At 41.1% G+C, this 21,667-nt stretch overlaps 1 protein-coding gene across 2 annotated transcripts in view; it reads right to left on the reverse strand.

The window, feature by feature from the left end:
- The window catches only part of TDRD3 (tudor domain containing 3), a 1,563,842-nt gene that overhangs the window by 287,781 nt on the left and 1,254,394 nt on the right, over positions 1-21,667 (reverse strand). For both annotated transcript variants that reach the window (XM_044072885.1, XM_044072886.1), the window contains exon 12: positions 1,121-1,246. In XM_044072885.1, the coding sequence (XP_043928820.1) occupies positions 1,121-1,246 (126 nt within the window). The remainder of the gene's footprint in view (positions 1-1,120; positions 1,247-21,667) is intronic.

Here is a 21,667-nt window from a genome sequence, read left to right on the forward strand (position 1 = left end):
GCACTATAAGGCCAAGAAGTGAAAAAAGGTAAAGTTTTGAAGAAGGACTGTTTCATCATTGTTAAATCATTTTCTAGTACTCCTTATACCAGGTAAATAGTATGAGCTAGTTATTACGCTCCATGTTGAAGTGTATCATTTCTAATAATTCTACTACTACAAAATATGGTCAAAAGACTAAACAGTACTCATGCTGAGTGTTAAATGTAAAAGAATAAAAATGCAAACAATTAGAGATGTGTTTTAGCAAGATCTTACTAGTGGTAGACAGGGTGAGAAAGAACCAAGGAAAAGTAAGGCCAACTTTTTTAGGAAAGTGATATTGTTAAAAATTTCTAAAGTAATTGGATGTTTCAGATATGTGCTGGATCCCGAACAAGAAGTGTAGGTGAATGCAATATTAGCGGTCTCCAAAATATGTGCATACAAAGACATTTAAAAATGACGCACACGCACATAACATATCTATATCTATATATGCAAATACACAGACACACACAAACAACACACGATATAATCTCCACTAGAAACATCAACACAATGATGCTCTCTCTCTCTATATATATATATATATATATATATATATATATATATATATATAGATATAGATATAGATATGTATATACTTATGTATGTGTATATACTTCTCTTTATACATATCTAATCTATATATATATATATATATATATATATATATATATATATATATATACACACACACAAACACACATATATATGATTGTGCATATATGGCTCGATAATGCACAATGACACAGAGATCATTTATAATGCAATTAAGAAAAAAAAGACTACAAAATATGGGCATATATTTTGGTGTTATTACAGTTCATCAGCATACTTTGAAAAAGATGATTTACAAAAAAAAAAAAAAATCATTTATCCTCTCTACTCCCTATGGTACAGCTAACTTAAGCAGAGAAACAAAAAAATAAATGACACAGATTATTATGGCAGTCTGGTTTAACAACTGTTGCATCAGTACACCAGACACTTACACTTGCCAAAAGACAATTTATTACAAGACCAGTCACTCAACAATGCTTTCAATTACTTTACAAGCTCTTCAGTAATTACTTGGGAAGAAATACGTGCAGCTTACCCAAGATTCTGCATGGAGTGGCTTAATGTTACTAAGGAGCACTTCTTCATAATTTCCATAGTCACTGAATCGAACAACTGCAGTCATACCTGATGAATGGATGGCATCAATTTCAGCCCGGTAAAACTTGAAATGAAAAAGAAGAACAAAAAAAAATGATGAAAGTCAAAGCAAATTAGTTAAAAATGTTCAGCACTGAAAAACAAAAATTGCACCCGAATTTCTGCCACCTATCAAGGATGGTAAGTATGTCTTATATGATCGTGACCATATACTGCATTTTGTGAATTAGAAAAGACTGATCAGTCTTAAAAGAGTATTACACAATGACTGGCCATTAGCATTCAAAAAGTATCACTGTGATTGGTCAAGCCCAACCAACATGCCCATTGTAAATCCGAGCATACACCACTGGAAAAAGGTCTAGTCGCCCGGACCTTTGTCCACTGGTATATACTGTAACTTTTAAATTTTTTTAACCAAAAATAAATAAATAAAATTAGAAGTCCGGACATATAAGAGAGACAGGATGAAGAAAATACTAGGAAAATCAGGTACGTTATTCAAAACTAAAGAAACGTACCTGATTTTCCTCGTATTTTCCCCATTTTGTCTCTCTCCTACCCCCTAAAGTGTCCTTCCTTTCTGTGCTGCTCCCTTTCCAAAGCACTGATGTACTGTGTAAGTGTGGGAACGCAAGTCCCATACACATGTGCAGTACATCTGAAAAAGCAGCAGGATATGCACAGCAGAAGCGGAAGAACACCACGGTGCCATTATACAAAGACATTTAAGAAAAGCAATTTTTTTTCTTAAATAATGTCATTGTAAAATAGCAATAACTGACTCCGTGGTGTGGTATATTGAAGATTTAGCCATGGTTAGCTTTACTTAATCACTCTGGCTTCACCCTCATGATTAAACCAAACTAACCATGGGTAAATCTTCAATATACCACACCGATATTGTCAGTTATTGCTATGTTATACTACATTATGTAACTTAGAAAAGACATTCCCACTGCAATAAAAGCAAACTATTACGTAAAAGTAAACTGACTCAAAAAAACAGAGAGAGAATTTAGAGCCATTTCCATTCTTGTATTACTGCTAGGCATGAGTTTTTACATTCAATAAAGCTGTGTTTGGTTTAGTGCATCTGTCTAAAACAAAGTCATCTAATGTAACCTAATTCTGTCCCAAAAAAAAAAAACAAAAAAAAAAAAAAACAAATATTTTGTTGCTACCCAAACACTAAAAGAACATGCACATATTGAAAGAAAAACTCAAAAAATAACAATATAAATAAATATCCACAGCATCATTTTTTGGAAGGAAAAGTCCCCATACCGCACAAACATATCATGTCCCGCATACCAGATCTACGTCATACGACTGACTTTTTAAATAGTTGAATTTCATATGCTCAGACGCATATTATTTAGTATTTAAAAAGTCAAACATATATAAAAACTCAAAAAACAGCATTTTAGCAGGGGGCCAGCCCCCCCACCTGCACCTCCCCAACCCCTACAGTGGCCTAAAGAGCATACTTCCCAATCCCCACTGGGGTACAATCTCAGGAAAATTCCAATACGGATACATTTGACTTTTAAGTAGTTGATAATGTGAGTTTCATCATATGAAATTAAACTTTTTCAAAAGTCGGTCTTTTAACATTGACCCCCCACATACCATATAATCTTTACCCCAATGGTACCAAACTCCCAGACCAAGCACAACCCTCAACTATAATCTTACTGTCAATAACTTGCATAAGAACAGCCAAATCATAACTGCCATTCAAAATGGCATTCAATCAAATAGAATACCACTTAATGCACCATCAAAACACAAACACATTCTAACCAAAGGACTTGACAAATGTCCACAGCAACATTTTTACCTGAGAGGACCCATCTTGACTATGCTCAAAATCTGGCAATTCATACACAGATCTTATGTAACCCCTCATAAAATGGAACTTATGTTTAAGAAAAATATTGGCTGCTGGAGATGTGATTTATCAATAAAAGCAGACTGGCAACATAATTTCTACGAATGCCATTTGATTAAACCATATTGGGATAAAATAAATTATTTTCTGCAAATGGTATTCAATGATAAATTCCAGATTTCCAAATCTATTATTTTGTTTAATGCACCTGTACCCGACTGTGTGCCAAGAACAAAATATGTAATCTTATGGACTCTCCTAGCTATTGCAAGGAAGAACATTACATCAAACTGGAAATCCAAAGCTTCTCCAACTTTTAAGCAATTCATGAATATGGTGTCAGCAGTATCGCAATTGGAAATGAACACTATTAAAGGAAGAACTGAAAGAACTACATCATTATACGTAGCATGGCAAAAAGTAACTGAAATACTGGAGAATAATGACTGCAGCAGATTATAATCAGGAAACAATTGTATAGAAAGTCAATTATATGTCAACAATAGACACCCTTGTAAATACTTTATTTTAGTTTTAATGTTTGATATCTGTTTAGAGGTTTTAGCCTACCTTTTTAAATAATTTGTAAATACTTCATTGTCATAAATAAACTGCATTCATGTTTTCTTGTTTTTGGAAATGAATAAAAATATTTAAAAAAAAAAAAAAGAAAGTGGCAGAGACCTGGATTGGTAAAGGAACAATCATAACAGCAAAAAGAGCTGCTTCTCACAAAACTGTGGCACAAGCAAAATGTAATAAAAATGAGGATACCAAGAGTACTTGTGAAAAATGTTTATTCTCTGTCATCAGAAAAGAAAAGCAAGCTTATCCCGGCAATGAAGCAAGTGTGAGATTCAAGTTAATACAGCCAACTGTCTTCAAAAATATTTTCCTTGTGAATCAATGACATTTTTTGGAAGCAGAATAGTTGTTCGAGGAAATAAAATGTTTATCTACAAAAGGTAAGCTAGCAAGCTGAAAGGGGCTTCTGCAAATAAGCAAGCATAGACAGTGACATGACCAGTGAAACCTTTTCCATTATTCAAAAGGAAAATGATGCACATACGAAAGAAGCCCAAGAGCTGAACTTAGACCTATGTTAGGAGATTATCATGATCAGGAAGACAAATGGCAACAAAGTGAATTTATCAACCCACTCTATGCATTTTGATATGTGGGCTGTAGTTCCACAAGAAGCAAATTCAAATGATTCAAAGTTTCTTCAATGTGTTAAACTGGTGGGAGAAATATAAAGGATAAACCCCACTTTATGTCATTAATATTTAGAACAACACTAAATGGTCAGGGGTACTAAACAGTAAAACAGTTTGGTTTTCATTACTATTTTTATACAAATATTCAAATGTAAACTACATGTTAGTTTATTAGCATAAGGTAATTCTGCACAGTATGCACTTAGAGGCATTTTAAATGCAAGGTGGGAGAATTTTATCAGTGACTTATTACAGCCAAAATAGTGACACTAAGGTAAGAAAGTACTCCTTTAGTTGTAATGCATCCAAGGCTTTACATCCTAACTAGATAAGAAAGAACAGAAAAAAATGAGCTAGAGTTAATATGTTGTGATCTTTGGCTGCTGGAGGGGGCATGTAAAGATATATTAATCATATTAAGTACATAATTAAAATATAATTTCACTGTTTTTATATAAGTGGACGCCTAGATTACAGTTCTTAGTTTTAGTTATGAATAATGATTTTTAAGCAAAGTGACTTTAAAATAAACTTTTACGAAAAACAGAAAAAATGGCCGTTATTTTTTTATTTGGCAAAGTAACTAGCTGTTTTTCCCCCAATTAGTTCCTGCTTTCAGCTAAAGTCAAGCAGCCTGCAAGTGCACAAGTCTTGACCGTGTGTTCAGAATAAGCTTTTCAGAGGATCTGTGAGGTACAATATAAACTTTGAAGGGATATTGGCATGCAGTTAGTGAAAATAAAAAGAAAGAAAATAAGTTTGAAACTGTAGTAAGTGAATAAATAACAGTCTCTTCAGCAGCCTTAATACTTTAATGCATTAAATACAACATTCACAATTTAGTTTACTTATCTAAGGTTATCCACCATACTATTTCTTAAAGTTAAAAGATGATGTTTACTGAAAGTATGCAAGTTGCTTTCCACATCTGGGAGGGGAAGAGAGAACACCAGCTAAAAAGCCAAGTAGGAAAGTACAGCTGTGGGAGAATGTACCACAGCAAGAGATGTCTAACTGATCACCGCTGCAGTATAACTACATATTAGGATGTCATGTCAAAAAGTACAGTTGTGTACACTTACCATAAATGTAGATGTTCAAGTGTATTCACTGTTGCAGTCATTACATTTGGGTTATCTGCTTGCAGGTAGCCCTCAGTCGGCCTGATTAACAAAGTCTTGGGTCCTGCATTGGTTGCTGTCCCTTCTTCCATGATGTCAGGTTGTCAGGGGTATAAAACATGCAGCCGACACCATTACATCAGTTTTTCTTGCCCCAGATGTCAGGTGCCCCCCTAATGGGAAGCAATTAAATATAAAAGTACAAAGATATACCTCCAACAAAAAAGCAAATACATCAAAAGGGCTTTTAAGCATAGTAAAGGAAAGCAGAGGTATAGCCAAAAGAAGTTAGGGAGCTGGAGGGAGGGTAACCAGTGAATACACTTGAACATCTACATTTATGGTAAGTGTACACAACTGCACTATGTTCTTCGTGTTTCACTGTTGCAGTCATTACATTTGGGTAGATTCCCAAAGCTATGGTTGGGAGGAGGAATTTAGATATCATTAGGGCCAGCTATAAGGCCCTGCAAGACTGGAGTGGCAAAGCCAGCTCTGGATTTAAAGAAAATTGGCAAATGATAATGCTTGGTGAAAGTATGTACAGAACTCCAGATAGCAGCTTCTAGGGTGTCTCTGGTAGGGATGCCTCTGAGAAAGATTGTAGAGGTAGATGCAGCCCTGGTGGAGTGAGGTCTGATCCCCTGGGGGGATAGGTTTTCCATGGTGCTTATATGAGAAATGAATGCAATGGCTTATCCATTTAGAAATGGTTTGCTTTGAAATAGCCTTCCCCTCTGCCCCTGTAGCAAATGCCACCAGCAGTTGTTCAGATTTCCTTTGAGGTTTAGTCCTGTACAAGTAGAATCAACGTTGTCTGTGCACATCTAAAGAATGCAGTATCCATTCCCCTTTATTCTGTGGATTGGGAAAGAAAGCTGGTAAATGAATGGACAGATTAAGAGCCACACTGGATACTACCTTGGGCATGAAGGATGGATTGGTTCTGAGGGACACCCTGTCCGTATGAAAGATGATGAAAGACTCCACTGCCATAACGGCCTGTAATTCTAGCTGAAGTGATTGCTAAAAAGGAAAGCTGTGTTCCAAGAAAGAAATTTTATGTCTGCAGTAGCAGCTGGCTCCAAAGGAGGTAAGAGTGAGTTTCTCCAAGACAAAGTTAAGGCCCAACGCTGGGGTTGGAGCTCTCCTGGGTGGTCTAAAATTTTTGGCCCCTCTGAGGAACTGCTTGAGCAGTGGATGAGAGAAGAGGGGAGGTTCTGTGTTATAATGAGCTGAAACGGCTGAGGCGTGGATTTTAATGGAGGAAAAAGACAGGCCCTAGTGAAGCATCTCAGTTAAGTATTGTAAAATCTGAGGTAAATTGGGTGCTGCTGTGCTCATCCCTTGAGATTGGTTCCCGGCACAGAATCTTTTCCATTTTTCAGCATAAGATTTTCTAGTACTAGGCCTCCTTGTCTCTAAAATGATATCCATCACAGGTTTGCTGAGGGATGGTAAAGGAGATATTAAGTATTTAGCCAGGCTGCAAGGTTCAGTGTTAGAAGCTGAGGGTGCAGAATCTGGTTCTCCTGCTAAGATAGCAGGGAAGGAGTCTGAGGCAGGTGCCATGGAGATAACAGTGACACACTGCGCTGTAGGGGTACCAGTGTTGGCGCGGCCAGTCTGGAGCAATCAAAATCATTCTTGGTTGGTCCTGTTTGATTTTTAGTAGTACTATGGAGAGCACAGGCAGAGAGGGGAAGGCGTAGACTGATAGGTTCTTCCAGCTGAAGGACAGAGCATCCACTTTCCAGGCTTGTCTGTGGGGAGTCCTTGTGCAAAATTTGTCCAATTGGTAGTTCTAGGGAGAGGTAAACAGGTCTATATCTGGGCTCCCCCATTTGCTTGTCAACATGTTGAAATTCCTTGGTTCCAGTTTCCACTCGTGTGGGTCCATGAGGCTTCTGCTTAGTCCGTCTGCCAGTGTATTTAATTTTCCTGGTAGGAATTGAGCTTGTAGGTGCACTTGGTAGCTCAAGGCCGTGTTCCACAATGCCATGGCTAGTCTGCAGAGGGGGTAAGAATGTGTACCCCCCTGCTTGTTTATGTACCACATAACAGTGGTGTTGTCCATCTTTACCATTAGTTGTCCTGGAAGAATGTGGTCCTTGAAGGCTGTCAGAGCATTCTGTACAGCTAACATTTCTTTTTGATTGATATGCAGGTGCATTTGACTTGGGTTCCATTTGCCCTGAATGCACTTCCCTGCCAGGTGAGCCCCCCATGCATAATCTGATGCATCTGTTGTTAGGGTTTGGGTGGCACGGGGTGGTGTGAAAGGTAGTCCCTTGTTTTGGTGGCAGGCCTCTGCCCACCAAAGGAACTCTAGGCGTAGGCAAGGCATAATAGGAATCATTGTTTCTAGGTCTTGAGAATGTTGACACCATAGGCTTTTTAGATACCACTGTAGTTTCCTCATATGCAGTTTTGCATATGGAATTAGAAGAATGCAGGAGGCCATGAACCCCAAGGCTTGCAGTATTTGTCTTGCAGACAGCATGGTTTTTGTGACCACTTGTTTGAAGTAGGTTGGCAAATTAATTTGTTTCTCTGGCATGAGGTAAACCATCTGGGGAGTTGTATTCAAGCTTGCTCCCAGGAATATAATTTGCTGACAGGGTACCAGGTGTGATTTCTTTTCATTTATGGTGTACCCCAGACACGTTAGAACCCTTTGTACAAAGGCCAGATGATTCAAAAGTATGTCCTGGCTTGCTGCCTGAATTAGACAATTGTCCAGGTATGGGTATATGTGAATATTTCTTTGCTTGCAAAATGCAATAACTGGAGCTAGGCACTTTGTGAATACCTGGGCGCAGTAGATAAGCCAAAGGGCAGTGCAGAGAGCTGATAGAGCATGTAGTCTGCTTTGAAGTGCAGGTATCTTCTGCAAGATTCTCTGATTGGGATGTGCAGGTATGCTTCTTTTAAATCTAGTGCTGCCAACCAGGCATCTTTGCCTAGCATAGGAAGTAATTGGTGAAAAGTCAGCAACTTGAATTTTGGAATCTCCAAAAAGGTGTTTAGAGTAGACAGGTCCAGGATAGGACGCCATGAATTGTCTTTTCTAGGTACCAGAAAAGTCTTGAGTAGAAATCTTGTCCCTTTTCCTCTTCTGGTACCAGATGAATAACCCCCATGCTTAAGAGAGAAAGTACTTGTTTTTGGGTCTCTGCCCATTGATTTGGGGGTAGGTTCGGCCACCCGCTTGGTGTTGGCAACGTGTGGAAGTGAAATCTGTATCCCAGGGAAACTATATATAAAACCTATTTGTCCTGGGTAATGAGCTCACAATTCTTTGCATGAAGAACAATCTTTCCCCCCAAAGGGGCAGTCAGTTGATAAGTGCTTGGAAATTTTAAAAGGAAGTCATTGAGACAGTTTACCATAGGGGGAGTCTTATTATTCCCAGATTTGGAAGTGGAGGCCCCCAACTGCTTAGTTCTGTGTGTTCCCTGGGACTGAAACCTGGGGTTTTTGCTGTGTCTGGGTTTGGCTTAAGAAGACCTGGAAGGGGCTGGAAAGGACCAATTCTTAGAGGGCCAGTGCCTGCTAAATCTAGGAGGATGAACTTGTAAAAAATATTTAACAGTTTGCATAGATTTAGCTTTATCTTCCATCTTTTTAAGAACTTCCTCACCCTTGCTGCCAAACAGGTGGTCCTGATTTAAAGGAGCGTCCAACAATTTAGCTTTAACATGATCAGGCAAAGATTGCTCCTTAAGCCAAGCATGCCTTCTGAGCACAGACCCAGTAACAGCAGCCCTGCAAAAGGCCTCTAATGAATCAAAACCATATTGCAAAGTATGTTTTCCAACTTGTTCAGCAGAATGCATTAAATCCTGTAATGTTTTACTTTCCACACAGTCAGGAATCAACAATTTTCTGTTTAACCAGTCCAATAACATGTTGCTGATACTTTAACATATGAAACTGGCAGTTTAAAGCCCCAATGGCCAAGGTTGCAGAAGTGTAAACCTTCTTACCCCATCTATCCAGCGCCCTGGAGTCTGTCAAAAGGGGTATGATTTTTAGCAGTAGAAGCCTTAATGCCCCTGGGCTCCTGTGAAATAGTCTCTGGATCTGCAATAGGATTTTTAAAAAGGAACTTGTGGGACTTGGGGACCCTGTAGTATCTTGTCAAGTTTTCTGGGAGTAGGAGGCAGGGAATCAGGGGCCAAATTAGATTCCGAAAAAGCATAGTCAACAATGTCTAGTACAGGAGGAATAGCTAAAGGCCTATGCTGAGTTAGGAGAAGGAAATCCCTAAGCCATTTTTTTGAATCAGAAAAATTCTGGCTTTCCCAATGGAAATGCTCCCTTAGAGTATGTAAGGTTTCCCCAAAAGAAAAATCTCAGGAGGGGAAGCAGAGGGAATGGAGTCCTCTGCATCAGAATCTTCATAAGTAGATAAGGGCAAATCCAGATCATCAGAAGAGTCAGAAAAAACAGAATCCTGATCAGAAGATTCATAATCAACTTCAGTCCTAAGCCTCTTAGAAGGGGGGAGGGTTGGCTACCCCTGATTAGAGTTATTAGATCTTCAGCCATTCTTATCATTTGCGTTTTAGGCATAGAGACCTGAGCATGTGCCCTGGGCATCAGTTTTTTAGGCATGGATCGAGATTTAGGCCCAAGTAAAGAAGGAGGCATCAGTTTAATATGCAAGTCCGTTGGTCTGAATACACCCTCAGAAGCCGGTGCACCTGCACAGCGGCTCTGGGCCCATCCAAGGTAGAGACATCAGCGGGTTCCATAGTTGAAGCATCTCGAGACATATCGGACTCCAAATGGGTCTCAGTAGTGGCCTGCGAATCAGAAGTAGCGGGTATCAGGGCTGTGAAATCACCTCATTGAGTACCGGCAAACTGGCGACGGACTTAGGAGAAGCGCTGTCTGCAGTTTTGGACCTCGGCGGCCTGTCTCTGTCTTTATCTTTGCGGGTTTTTTTGGAATCCCAGTAGTCAGATGGCTAAGCAACAACATTTCTGGATAATTAAACAGAGAACCAAAATATTTAGAGGCGAAAATATACCGACGACGGATAGTGCGCTGATTAAATAAAGCACAAAACCGACAGCAAGGTACGTTGTGGTCAGGGCCTAGGCAAGGAATACAGTATGAATGAAAATCTTTATGGGGTATTTGCTTTCCACAAGTAATGCAATTATTAACTTTTACTGACATCGGTAAGGAGCAAGATAAAGTTTCCCCAACGGGGTACTTAGCTTTAGTTGAAGACTTCGGTTCTGAAACTCGAAAACGAAAATTTCAGGAGTCGGCTGACCGGCACTTGCAAACTGTTTCTGCTTTGGGCACCGCATGGCAAGCAAGACTGGGGTAATGGCGTCAGCTGCATGTTTTATACCCCTGACGACCTGACGTCATGGAAGAAGGGACAGCAACTGACGCTGGACCCAAGACTTTGTTAATCAGGCCGACTGAGGGCTACCTGCAAGCAGATAACCCAAATGTAATGACTGCAACAGTGAAACATGAAGAACATCAGAGATGTACATTTGTGCATAATACCAAAGACAAAATGGCTTCTCTGTCTCAGTATGCCAGATGTACGACCAACTTATGCAGAGCATATGTGGGTACATAAGGGACATACAGGCATGCAATACCTCAGGGATTTCTTGCCCCACATCTGAACACCAGGAAGGCAAAAAGACAAGAGGTTACTAAATATATTCAGGAAGCTAAGGGAAAAAAGGGGTAATCAGAAATCTGTAGAGATATTAGAGATATTTTTTTATTTATTTTATAAAAAAAAAATGCATAAAGGAAAGGAATAAGGAAACGAAGAAAATGCACAAATGGAAACATTTAATTAAGGGACAACACAGTTAAGCCAAGATTATAGGAAAAATAGACTCAACATTTAAGAGCTAACACAGGAAGAAATCCACTAAAAACAGGCAGAGCTAGATCCCGCACTACATGACCAAGGCAGTTGCCTACAGCTTGTGTTGCCTTGGCATTGGGGAGCTAGCTTCCCTAAAAGAATCTCCCATATGCAAATAAAGTAAAACCTTGCAGGAGACTTGAGTCACTCACATAGCACCATGTGAAAGGACCTTGTAGAAGACTTCCATCATTCACACAGCACCAGCATTAAGGTCTTGCAAGATACTTCTGTCTTCTGTAACAGCAGAGAAAGACCCAGAAACCTCAGCATTAAGACAGCACCTTAAACAAACTTCTATAACACAAGCACCAAATGGTATTCCTGTGGAAATTCAGAAGTTACAAGGGAAGAATTGACAAAGATCTGCAAATTTTGTTCAGCAATATTTTAAAAGGGAGAGTACCAGCATCTTAGAAGAAAATAGTAGCGGTATTATAAAAAGAAATCAAAGTCCCTTTAAATGTGGCTTCATATAGCCCCAATTAAAATTTAAACCACAATTATATAAAGTGTTCATACCTGTATTAACTAAAAGAATGGCAAAAACTTACCAAAATTAATAACTATGTATCATTATGGCTCTGTGAAAGGGAGGCACATATTTGATAACTTTAACAGACCAATTATGATCAAACGGATATGGAGTACAAGAAAACATTGCTATTGCTGGTGAATCTGAATCAACAGGGTCAGTTAGAATTTTGAGTAGGGAAGTGGCAACATTTGCACTCCCTGACAGAATAACATGGTTAGTAAGGAGGCTATAAGAAGGATAACACGCAAGAACTAAGGTGGAATATCTTTTCTATGTCAAGCTCTGCTGGAAAAGAGGAACCTGGAAGGGATGTCTTGTACACCATCTGTTACTTTTTTAGATTTAGAGTCATTAGGAAAAAAATGAAACTTGTGTACTCAACATAAGGCATGCATCTGTGTTGTCCATTTTCATTCTTCCTCAACTACTGGATCTCGGATCCAACTCAGCCCCATTTACAAGACTCTCAGATCCAAATCTTGAGCTCCTTCCTTTACCCATAATGTCCTGGTCAACCTGCAATTCCTCAGACAGAGTTTGCTGCATTATAAGACATAGATAGAACTAACCATAGGTTAAGACAAAAGTAAGGCTAACACTAGAAGACTGGGGCTCAAAAAGTCACTCCAGGAACTAAAATGAAGGGGGATGGAGGGTGGGGAGGTGAGAAAGAATGAAAATGGACAACAAAGATGCATAGTTATGGTGAGTACATAACTTTAATATCGAATGCTGCCCTTTTCATTAATTCCTCAGTAATTAGAACAGAGTCCCCAGCTATGTGAACCTTGGATATCCTTATGGAAGCATATTCCAGACTACTGCATAACCAAAGCAGCCCTGTTTCTGTAAGTCAAATCCAATTTGTAATAAGCAATAAAGGTATGAGTATTAGACCAGGCAGCTGCTGCAAAAATGTCACCAACAGAAGTTCTACACCAGAAGGCAGAAGATGTAGCCATGGACTTGGTGGACTGTGCTTTAGGGGTTCTGGGTAGGGACAGACCTTGCTGATTGTAAACAAAGGAAATGCAATCAATAATCCATTTGACTAAGGTCATTTTAGAGATTTGTGAACCCAAATTGCTTGGGGAGAAAGAAAAAGAAACAATTGCTCTGACTTTCTGAAATCTTTTGCTCTATGGAGATAGAGATGGACTTGTCAATGTACATCCAAAAGATGAAGCATGCATTCACCTTTGTTAGCAAACTTGGGAAATTAATGGCTTGATTAATATTCATCTCCAAGGCTACTTTGGGCAAGAAAGGCAGATTGGTCCATAAGGTACCCTGTCTTTGTGAAACATGAGATATACAGAGTTGGAACGGACAGCCTGGAATTCTGTATCTCATCTCGCAGACGTAATGGCCATCAGAAAAATAGTCTTCCAGGATAACAATTTTAAATCAGATTTAACAGATGGTTCAAAGGGGCTCTGAGTTAAAACTTGCAGTACAGTCGTCAAATCCCAGGGTGGGGTAGGGTCCTTCAGTGAAGGCCTAAGCAAAAAGATACCTTTAAGAAAGGCCTTGCACAATTTTGAAGAAGCTAATGAAGAAGCATTTTCACTTGAATGAAAATTAGATACTGCTGCCAACTGCACTTTCAAAGCAGAAAAACTAGCTCCTTCTTAAAAACAATAGATGCTAAAAACTCTAGGGCAGCAGAGTTAGGAGCAGTGAAGGGATCCATGTCTCTCTGAAGAGCCCACAAAGAAAATCTTTTCCATTTACTTTTGTAGATCTTCCTGGTGGAGGCTTTGTGGGAAGATTAATAGCATCTCTTGGACTGGGAAGGACAGCTTGGACTGTCTATCAGTGGAACTGGAGAAACCATGCAGTCAACTTGGGGCCTGTAATGTTTGGGTGATCCATCCCTGTGGAATGAGAGAGAAGGTCTGGACTGGTGTCCAGTATCCACGGTGGATATCGAAGGTGATACCAAAGAAAGGGAATCATACTCGATAAGGCCAAAATGGGGCAATGAGGATACCCATGCTCTTCAACTGAAGTGCCTTCTGTAAGAATTTGGGAATTAGAGACATTGGGGGATAAGTAAAAAGGAGACTGGAGGGACAAACGTGGACTACAGCATCTCTCTGTGACGCTCCTGGAGGGGAGATTAGGGCAAAGAACCTGCTGCACTTGTGGGGAGATGCAAAGAGATTGCAGCAAAGTTGACCCCATCAATGGAAAATCCTCTCCTCTACTGACTGAGACCACTTGTGAGGCATCAGAGTGGACCTGCTGAATCCTCTCCTCTACTGACTGAGAGACCACTTGTGAGGCATCAGAGTGGACCTGCTGAGTTTGAGTTTGGCTTCAGTCTTTAAAAATGAAGTTATCACCTTACAATTCTAACAAAAAGTCATTGACATAGGTCAAACATCAATACAACTGTGTTTTCCATCATGTATGCTTCAAGATAAAATATTCTGATACCTTGTACGTAGCATAGTTTTGCAATTATTAATGCAAATATGAACAAAACATTTGATGCCTAGAGGCGCAGTAGGAGGTAACTGCGAATGCAACTGGAGACATCACTCGGACGTAATGAGACAGCTGCCATTGACCATAAGGCCTGAAGAATAAGTCTGTCTGGGGAAGAAGGATGTGAGATTACTTGCTTCACTTGACAACTTATGGTCCATACTGAGCACCTAAGAACTCCAGGTTCTGAACGGGTTAAAGAAGAGACTTGTCGATGTTGACTGAGATGCCTAAGGATTGATATAAATTGAGCAACTGGTCTGGATTTCTCTAGGAGATGCCTGGTTGGGGTGGTAAGGAGCCTGTCATCTAGGTATAGGAAACACTCAGAATCCCAGCAGTCTCAAGTGACCTGCTGCCACTGCCATGCATTTTGTAAACACCCTTGGGGTTCTGGTGACACCAAGGACAGGGCTATGAACTGGTAGTGACTAGTCCCCAGCCAAACGCCCACAAATCTTCAGGATCATCTGTTAACCTTGATGTGACAGTATGCATCCTGAAGATCAATGGAGCACATCCAATCACCCTTGCATAGAAATAGCAGAATGGACTAAACAGTGACCACTTGGAACTTTTACAAATTGATTCAGTATGCCGAGGTCCAGAATTGGTTTCAGGTCCCCCATTTTCTTTGGCACTAAAAAGAATCTTGATTAAGTTTAAAATTCTTTCAAGTCTGAAGGGACCTCTTGGATGACTCTTGTCTAGCAGCTTTTGAATTTCTAATGCTGCCGCCTCTCTCTGACTGGGTGGAACATTGGGGAGTCTTTTCCTTTTGTCTGGGGAAATTTAAGAAAATGATATGAAACAGCCTCTGGATAGGATTTTTAGAACACAAAAATCTTTTGTTGCTGATGCCCAGGTGTTTGGGTGCAGAGACAAGTGCCCCCCCCCCCCAATGCCTCCAAAGGTGGGCAGTCAGGCAACCATTCAGAGGCACTGAAAGGGTTTATCCAAAATGGAGTCTCAGAAACCCTGGTTCTGTGGGCCTCCCCTGCTGCAAGGACAGTATCTTCCATTAGAACTCCCTCCTCTGCCTCTGTGGGAGAAATCCCCGAGTGAAATCTTGACAAAGACCCTGGGACTTAATAGAACCGCATTTTTATCTCCTTGCTGATTTCTGGAAAAAGACTGTTGAGGAGTAGAAAAATGTATCTCTACAGCAAACAAACTCTTTCCATACTGTTCATTGTGGGAAAGCATAATGTTAACAGTGGGGCCAAACAAAGACAATCCATCAAAAAGAGCACTGATAAATGAAGACCTGAAAAGCTCTGAAAAGTCATACAAGCACATTCATGCATGTCTCCTAATGGCAATACCTGAACCTGCTGACAGTGAGGAACCCTCAGCAGCATGAGAAATTAACCTCATGGATGCATTAAAGATGGATAGAAGAGTGGGAAGTTGTGAAGAGTTCTTGTAGTCCTCCACGGACATGGACTTAAGAGAAGGATTTGGAAAACTCTTCAGTCAAATCCCACTGCAACCTAGTGCAATGCTCCAAACAGTTCAAGGTACCAGAAAGAAAAGGTCACCAAGGTAAAAATGCACTTCCCAAATCCGGCCAAAGCCCTGGACTCTCTGTTAGGGGGATAGACAAAGGAGTTCTATTTTGCTAGCTTAGCTCCTTCTTTGTGGCTGTTGCCACAACCATGGTATCAACAGGGATCCCCATGCTCCAGTGTGGCCTATCTTTAGGGGTGGGACCAAGAAATGTATCAGGATGAGAGGGAATGGGTTCTACAGTAATCAGTTCCTTCCATGCCTGGCAGTAAACTAGAGCTATAAGCTTGTCAGCTGAGAGAGTCATCCAAGACAGAGAAGGACCAGACCCAAAAACGTCCAAGTACACGGATTTCTCCTGAGAAGAGGAATCGGAGGGCCATCCACCTTTCTGCTGAAGATCGTGGAGACCCCTCCCCTTCACTGAAGTCAGTGTCTTTAATGAGAAACTCCTTAGGGGAGCCCCTATTGTCCTCCTGCATGTTCTCTTATGGGGAACCTCCTCAGTGGGATGATTTGGAGAGATGTCTGAAAAGATGGGAAAGTCCTCAAGGGGGACTGTCTGGACACTTAAAAGCGCCGGCTGTCCTTGTGAGACAGGTCTGAGAGGATCAGAACTGGATCTGAAATTGGCAAGGCTGTATGACCTGAAGACAGAGTAGCCATATCTCTCGGATGAGAGAAGACCTTGAGGGCAGAAGGATTGGAAGAAGCTGTAGCTGCACCAGAGCCATAGCTCCAGACACCACCATGCCCACACCTTGCGCGGATCCCTGTCTGGAAGTGGGAGATGGACCAGAACTGTCCAATGCCGAAACCCCAAGGGGGAAGGATGGCTCTGACAATCTCATACTGGAACCCAGTCCCCGGATCCGGCGCTAACACTTCAGCTCCAAGACTCATATTGGCCCAAGGGAATTAGTGCCAAACAAGTCAGGAAAGTTGTTGTACTCAAAAACCTAGCTGTCTTCAGATCCAACTCCAACATGTTGGAGTCAAAGACCTAGCTGTCTTCAGATCCAACTCTGACATTCTCGGGATTCTTGGACCAGAGGGACCTGAAATCGCCAGATGTGTTGAGAAGGAGAAATCACAGTATAAGCAGATGGGAGATGCAGCCAGGATAACCCCCATCTGTATCTGAGCTCTCAGGAACGTCCTCATTACTCCATCCATTTTGGCTTCAGAAAGGCTGATGGGGACATGGTAGACTGGGGCCAAGACTCTCTGCTTGGAGTCTCTTGAAGAAAGGGAGAATGGATCTGAGGAGAGACAGATTCCAGAGAGAACACTGAGGACTGGGTCCTTAGAGATTTAGAAATGGAAGATGTTAGGTCTGAAGATGTCGGAAAAGACTGTTTTTCACTTTGGATCTGATTTCTTGTGAAGTTTAGCAGGAGGCTGTGAAGAAGTTGTTGACTTAGGCGAGCAGATGGGGAGAACGCTTTCTTGATTCCTTCACCTCTGAAGAAACCTTGGATGTTTTAGCGGGGGGTTTGAATCCCTGGAGCAGAAGAGGAGGAGAAATAAATATGTGGTAGCAAACCCGTTAAGCCCAGCTTGTTTTGATGGTCACTTAGGGCCCTGGAATTAAATCCTGCGCAAATGGAGCAAATGTAAAACACACAGACAATAAACAAACTCCCTGTGGGCAACAGAATTAGGGATCATGTGCCTACAAGAAGTGCATTTCTTAAAACCAGTGGGCTCATCAGCTATAATCCTAAGAAAAATATAAAAATAGGAGAGAGAAAGGCAATTTTTTTTCCAACTATCAACAATGGTAGGGTAAAAGGTAACCCTATAAAGCGTAGGAAGAAGGACAAAGAAAAAGTACCAACAATGGTACTTACAAAGCTACCCTACGCAGGAAAAAACAGAAGAAAACAATGGAGGCTAAGATTAGCAACCCTAACGCAATAGAAAACTTGTGAAACTAGGTAAGAGAGGAAGACGTGATGAAGAAAATATAAAATTATAACACAAAAGGCAAGTAAACTGCACTCACTAAAAAGGAAAATATGCTACAAAGCTCTGAGAGAAGTATCCACATCTGCAGCATTGTGGAAGCCAATGAGATCTTTGGTACTGCAGGGTGAGCAGGGTATTGTGGGTAAAAGGAGGAACATGAGAGTTGGATCCCAGAGTCTTGTAAATACTGCCAAGTCAGATCCAAGACCCAATAGTTGAGAGATGAATGAAAAGGACAACATCAGATCGAAAGTTACTGTATGTACTCACCATAACAATAGATCCATGATGTCTGTCTCAGTCTAGCACAACATGTGGAACTTTAGATCTAATTTGGATCGGACACCGGCCGATTCCAAAGACTTTAGCCAAAGTGGCTTATATCCCTTACCTACAACTCCCTGCTCCTCACTGTAATCCTCAGACTGAGTTTTCCCATGAAAAAGCTTTCATGCAGGACTCCAGAAATAGGAAACAAATGACCTCCAATGTCCAGTCATTTCAGCAGGTAAGACTAGCCATGTCAACAAAAGGCAGGGGCAGGAGGGCAGAAAGGTTGAACCAAATGGAGACAGACAACACAGAGCTATCATTATAGTGAGAAATTAACTTTTGTATCTGATGATGTCTGCTCCGTCTGGCTTCAACTCCTGGGACAGAGTCCCCAGTCACGAAAAACTCTGCAGGAGAACTAAGAAAGGATATTCCGCAACACAGTGGAGCCAAAGGAAGCCCTGGCTCTAGACTGGATATCCAGGTTGTAATGATACACAAAAGTGTGATGACTCAGCCAAGTATCAGCTGCACAAACTTCGTCCATTGATACTCAGAAAAGAAAGTTGTGGAAGTAGCCATGGTTCTTGTCAAATGACCCTTAGGCTTATGTGGAAGGATCTTCCATTCCAAAGAATATGTAAACAAAATACAGTATGAAAGCCACTTGGATAAAGTCACTTTAGACACAGCTGAACCCAGCCTGGATTTTGAAAAGGCGGCAAATAATTGTCTGGATTTTCTAAAAGCTTTGGTACGGTCAAAATAAAATCTCAATTGCCTATGTACATCCAAACAATGTAAAAAGTATTTGCTTTATTGAATAAACTGGGAAAGAAGACAGGAAGATGAACAAAACTGTTAAGGTTGTTCTCTGCAGAAAAAAAAGGGTATGTACAAAGAGAATCCCTGTCTTTATGGGACACCAAATAAGGAGGTTAAGAATTAAGAGACAGCAACTTTGAAACTGTTGCAGTGAATACATTTGGGTAATCTGCTGGCAGGTTGCCCTCAGTGGGCCTGAATTCCAAAGTTTTGGGTCCTGCGTCGGTTGCTGTCTCCTCTTACATGACGTCAGGTCATCAGGGGTATAAAACAGGCAGCCGACGCCTTTTTCTTTAGTGTTTCTTGCCCCAGATGTCAGGTGCCCCCCAAATGAATAGCAAAAATATATATAAACTATATATACATGCAACAATATAAACTTTACCTTCATCTACAAGCAAATACACCACAAAGGCTGTAGAAAATAGTGAAGGAAAGAGAAACTCCAGAATAAAAAGGGGGATGGTGGGCGGGTAATCTGGACTGCAACAGTGAATACACTCGAACATCTACATATATGGTAAGTGTACACAACTGTACTATGTTCTTCGTGTTTCACTCTTGCAGTTATTAGATTTGGGTAGAATCCCAAAGCTATGGATGGGAGGCTGGAGCTAAAAGTACAGTTGTGTACCTACCATAAATGTAGATGTTCGAGTGTATTCACTGTTGCAGTCATTACAATTGGGTTATCCTGCTGGCAGGCTACCCGCAGTCGGCCTGAATTCCAAAGTCTAGGTCCGGCATCGGTTGCTGTCGCCTCCTCTGATGTCAGTGCGCCAGGGGTATAAAAGATGCAGCTGACGCCATTTTCTTCAGTTTTTCTTGCCCCAGATGTCAGGTGCCCCCAAAAGGGTAGGCTAAAAATATGCCAATAAAGCATGCATGCACTAAGTAACAAGTTTCCTTCATCTACAAGCAAATACAAATAAGGTCCAGCAAAGATAAGGGGGATGGTGGGAGGGTAACCTGGACTGCAACAGTGAATACACTCTAACATCTACATTTATGGTAGGTACACAACTGTACTATGTTCACAGTGTTTCACTGTTGCAGTCATTACAATTGGGTTGAATCCCAAAGCTAAGGTTGGGAGGCTGGAACTAAATAGAATTAGGAGCGGATATGAGGCCCTGCAGTACTGCAGGGGCAAAGCCTGCCCTGGATTTGGAGTAGAGTGGTAAGTCGTAGTCCTGTGTAAAGGTATGCACTGAACTCCAGGTTACAGCCTCTAAAATGTCTTTGGTTGGCACTCCCCTGAGGAAGGCTGCTGAAGTGGCTGCTGCTCTGGTTGAATGTGGCCTAATGCCCTTAGGCACTGATTTGACATGTTGAGAATAGCATAGACAAATGCAGTGACCTATCCACTTTGAAAGAGTCTGCTTTGAGATAGCCTTTCCTTGTGATCCTGCAGCATATGCTACCAGTAATTGCTCAGTCTTTCTGAAAGCTTTGGTTCTGTCCAAGTAGAAGCACAGCTGTCTGTGTATGTCCAAAGAATGCAGAAGTTTCTCACCCTTATTCTGTGGGTTTGGATAAAAGGAAGGCAAATGAATAGTTTGGTTGAGGGCCACACTGGACACTACCTTAGGCATAAAAGTGGGGTTTGTCCTTAGAGAAACTCTATCTGGATGGAAAATGATAAAGGTTCCACAGTCATGAGTGCCTGTAGCTCTGAGACTCGTCTTGCAGAGGTTATTGCTAGGAGCAGAGCTGTTTTCCATGATAAAATTTTATATCAGCTGTAGTGGCTGGCTCAAAAGGAGGCAGAGTGAGTTTTTCCAAGACATAATTGAGGTCCCATGCAGGTATTGGTGATCTCCTTGGAGGCCGTAAGTTTTTGGCTCCTCTGAGGTACTGCCTTAATAAAGGATGAGAAAAAATAGGTGGCTCTGTATTGTAATGAGCTGAAATGGCAGAGGCATGAATCTTAATTGATGAAAAAGATAGGCCTTTGTCCAGCATCTCAGTTAAGTATTGCAAAATCTGAGGGATATTTGGTACAATCATGTCAATTCCTTGTGCCTAGTTCCAAGCCCAGAATCTCTTCCATTTTTCTGCATAAGATTTTCTGGTACTGGGCCACTTGGCCTCCAAGATAACATCCATAACCGCTTTAGAGAGAGGTGTGTTTTGAAAATCTACATTATCCACCATGCTGCCAGATTTAAGGTCCTGAGCTGACTGTGCAGGATCTGATTGTTTTGTTGGGTCAGTAAGTGAGGAATTTGAGGTAATGTCCATGCTGAGCATTGTGTCAAGTTCCTTAGGATTGGGTACCAGTGCTGGTGGGGCCAGTCTGGGGCAATAAGTATAATTTCTGGCTTCTCTTGTCTGACCTTTAGGAGTACCTTGGGGAGGAGAGGCAGTGGGGGAAAGGCGTATACTGTTAAGTTTTTCCAGCTGAAAGATAGAGCATCCACTTTCCATGCGTGCTTGTGATGTCCTTGTGCAGAATCTCTGCAGTTGGCAGTTGTGAGGGGCGGCAAATAGATCTATGTCCAGGCATCCCCAATTCCTTGTTATCATGTTGAAGACTTGTGGATCCAATTTCCACTCGTGGGGATCCATGAGGTTTCTGCTTAGTTCATCTGCCAGAGTACTTATCTTGCCTGGCAGGAATTGTGCTTGCAGATGTACTTGGTAAGTCAATGCTGTGTCCCACAAAGGCATGGCTAGTCTGCAAAGGGGGTAGGAATGTGTGCCTCCCCTGCTTGTGTATGTACCACA

The sequence above is a fragment of the Protopterus annectens genome, chromosome 5.part1, assembly GCF_019279795.1.
Source record: "Protopterus annectens isolate FY-2018-M chromosome 5.part1, PAN1.0, whole genome shotgun sequence".
NCBI lineage: Eukaryota > Metazoa > Chordata > Ceratodontiformes > Protopteridae > Protopterus > Protopterus annectens.